The 2,838-nt window shown below is 43.7% G+C and overlaps 1 protein-coding gene across 1 annotated transcript in view; it reads right to left on the bottom strand.

Annotated features, from left to right (window-relative positions):
• Positions 1 to 1,640, bottom strand: part of LOC104541909 (transcription factor AP-2-delta-like) — a gene marked incomplete at its 3' end in the record, with an annotated part of 5,124 nt that extends 3,484 nt beyond the window's left edge. The window contains exons 1-2 of the mRNA XM_010186069.1: positions 1,602 to 1,640; positions 208 to 705 (exon numbers count right to left, since the gene is read on the bottom strand). Coding sequence (XP_010184371.1) covers positions 208 to 705; positions 1,602 to 1,640 — 537 coding nt within the window. The remainder of the gene's footprint in view (positions 1 to 207; positions 706 to 1,601) is intronic.
• Positions 1,641 to 2,838: the final 1,198 nt, after the last annotated feature.

The raw sequence follows: 2,838 nt of genomic DNA, 5'->3' as shown, positions 1-2,838 counted from the left end.
TTTGTTTTCCCCCCCCCCCCCCCCCAATTTTTTTTATTGTTACTATTCTGGAGGGGACGGACCCTGAACCGGATTTTGGATGAATCTTCCCTTCTTTGTATGAGCTATTCTGAGCAGAGGAAAATGGGGAGGGTGAGAAGGAGGGGGGGACCAGGGCAGGGGGAGGGGAGAAGAAGGTGCCTCGAAAGGAAACCGCACGTTATTTACCTGCAAATCGTCTGCTCCCGAGGCTGCAAGCCCGAGGCTTGGTCCTGGCAGGAGTCTTTGATCTGGATGCATCCCATATTGGGATCCATGGCTCATAAGAGACAGGTCGTGGCGGCGGTAAGCATCTAAGCACCCCAGCTCTCTCCTCTGCTCATCCAAGCAAGAGGACTTAAGCGCTCGTGCATTGTGCAGGTTGATAAAATCAGTGGGTTCCCCATGGTGGATCTGCTGGTAGTATTGCTGGGAGTGGTGGAGAGAGTTCAAGGAGTAAGCGTCGGGGTTGACTGCCGGGTGGCTGTGTTGGAACTCGTAGTGGAAGGACTGGTGGTGCAGTGGGGTGTACTGGTGGTTAGTGGAGAAGTACGGGGAGGCGAACTCGGTGCCCGTGGTAGAATAAGTGAGAGGAGATGAGGAGGAATAGGCGACGGTCGAGTTGGCCACAGACTCCAGGCATCCCAGCTGCATCAAACGGTAACTGTTTGATCCGTCATGACGTATCTGCAAGGAAGAAGTGAGAAGAAGACCCCAAAACTGGAGGTTTGTCATTGAAAACCCCTGGTGCGGTTCTCCCAAGCACGCTGTCCCGCATCGCTTCTCCCCCAACAGAAGCGGCAACAAAAGCCCCTTCCCTACCTTGGGCTGGTGCCATCAAGGTCTGCTCAAAAAAATCTTAACCAGCCCAGTCTGCCCTTAATACCGTCAAGCGCAAGGAATCCAGGCACTGAAATAAAAAAAAAAACCACCACCCTCTCTATCTGTCCGTCCATCCATCTATCCATCCACCTCCTGATCACAGCTGTGATATCTGGGGCTGACACACGAAAAAAGTCATCAAACAGAGGAAACTACCGAGAATACACACAAGTCCCATCCCTGTGTTACACATTGAGAAAGCTTTGCCGCCTGCTTGCCTTCCTTTCTTCCTTCCTTCCTTCTTTTTTTTTTCCCCGAACCCCTATTTTTCTTTCTTTTTAAAATAACGAATCAGATCCAAAATTTCTCTCCCCCCCCCCTTTTTCTGCGTTCGAAAGAAAAGGGGAGTCCTGCTTTTTTTTTTTTTTTTTTTTTTGTGAGAACTCCCCATTCCTGGCGAGCTGGTGGTGATTTCTCTCCACTTCATTATATTATTAGGGGTATTATTCTGATTTTCGTTCTGGCAACGGTTTTAACGTGGTAATGAGTTGCCCTTTCTGGCGACAGATGTCATAACGAATTTTCTCTCTATACTTCTTTAAGTTATCTCTGAAGCCGGATTATAATTAAATGTAACGGTCCAATATGGATTTAAAAAAAATGGAAACAACCACACAGGCACATACACACACACATATGCACACACACGCACACACACACGCACGCACACACACACACACTCACTCACACACACAAAATACCTCTGCATCGTGGACGAGACCTGGAAAGGTAGTTGACATTTTTTGGTTCTCCGAAAAAAAAAAAAAAAGGAGAAAAAGCCTGGAAAAAATTCCCCTCTCCAAATTAAAAAAAAAAAAAAAAAGAAAAAAAATTGAAAAATCCAAAGTTCATGTATTTCCCCAATTTTTTTTAGAAAAAATCTCTACAGACAGAGAGAATTTGCAATGTATCTGCATAGATCAGATCTCTCGCTTTTCCATGCACCTCCTTAAAAACCTGTAGGAACAAAATTTTCCCTCTGCACAAAAGCTGCTCCCTGGATCAGATTTTGTACTTGCTGGGTATTTCTTTGGCTGATGTCGTAGGTCCCTTGGTAATATAGAAGTTTTGAAAATTAAGCATCAGCACTGAGAACTGGGAGGACAATAGATAGAGGAGCTTCATCCCAGGAGACAAGGAATAAATATTGTATCTTCGCCTAATAAGGAACTGTAGGTTCTTTCAACATTTTAATACATTTTTTCCTCCACTCTTTAGAATGCTTTTTCTTACCCAAGCTAATATGGGAGCTAATCTGATCGAAGGGGGTATTCTGTGTACATTTTATTGGGAAGACATAAAGCTAATATATATTAATAGATATTTTTAAACCATCCTTTTCAGTAGGTAAGTGCTCCTTCCTGTTGATTATACTGCTTTTAAATACTGACCAGAATCTAACATTGCACATTCGTATGTGTGTCTGTTTAACTGTATTTTTTTTTCCTAAATGAAAACTATGTGGTTTGGTTTGTTTTGGTTGGGTTTTTTGTTTTTGTTTTTGGTTTTTTTTGTTGGTATTTTTTTACCCTTGCATTTACATCGAATTTAAGTCCACCCCACACTTCAACCTGCTTTTAAAGCTTCCTAATATGCTATCTTACAGGCTTCTTTAAATAGCATTTTCAAACATAAAATTAGGGTGAGACCACGAAGTAGCACTGCAGTGACATATCCTATGGAATTATACATAAAATACATATAGATCTACGGAATCACGTCTTTAAAAGAAGAAAGAAAGAGAGCGAAGGGAACCGCCTGAGCTGCAGACCCCTTCCCCATTTCTCAGTGCCGAGAGATTTTAGTAATAGGAACGCAGGGAGACTGCATAGCCCTGGGTTGCAAAGCCGAAGGGGGACTTTTTAAAAAAAATATTTAATGACACCAGTCCGAGGAGTCGCCACTCGGGGAGTAAATCCTGTGTGCCCGCATCCCCCC

Source organism: Mesitornis unicolor, unplaced genomic scaffold (assembly GCF_000695765.1).
Source record: "Mesitornis unicolor isolate BGI_N332 unplaced genomic scaffold, ASM69576v1 scaffold32356, whole genome shotgun sequence".
NCBI classification, from domain to species: domain Eukaryota; kingdom Metazoa; phylum Chordata; class Aves; order Mesitornithiformes; family Mesitornithidae; genus Mesitornis; species Mesitornis unicolor.
Note: the sequence above shows the minus strand (reverse complement) of the source record. Positions and strands in the feature narration are given on the sequence as shown.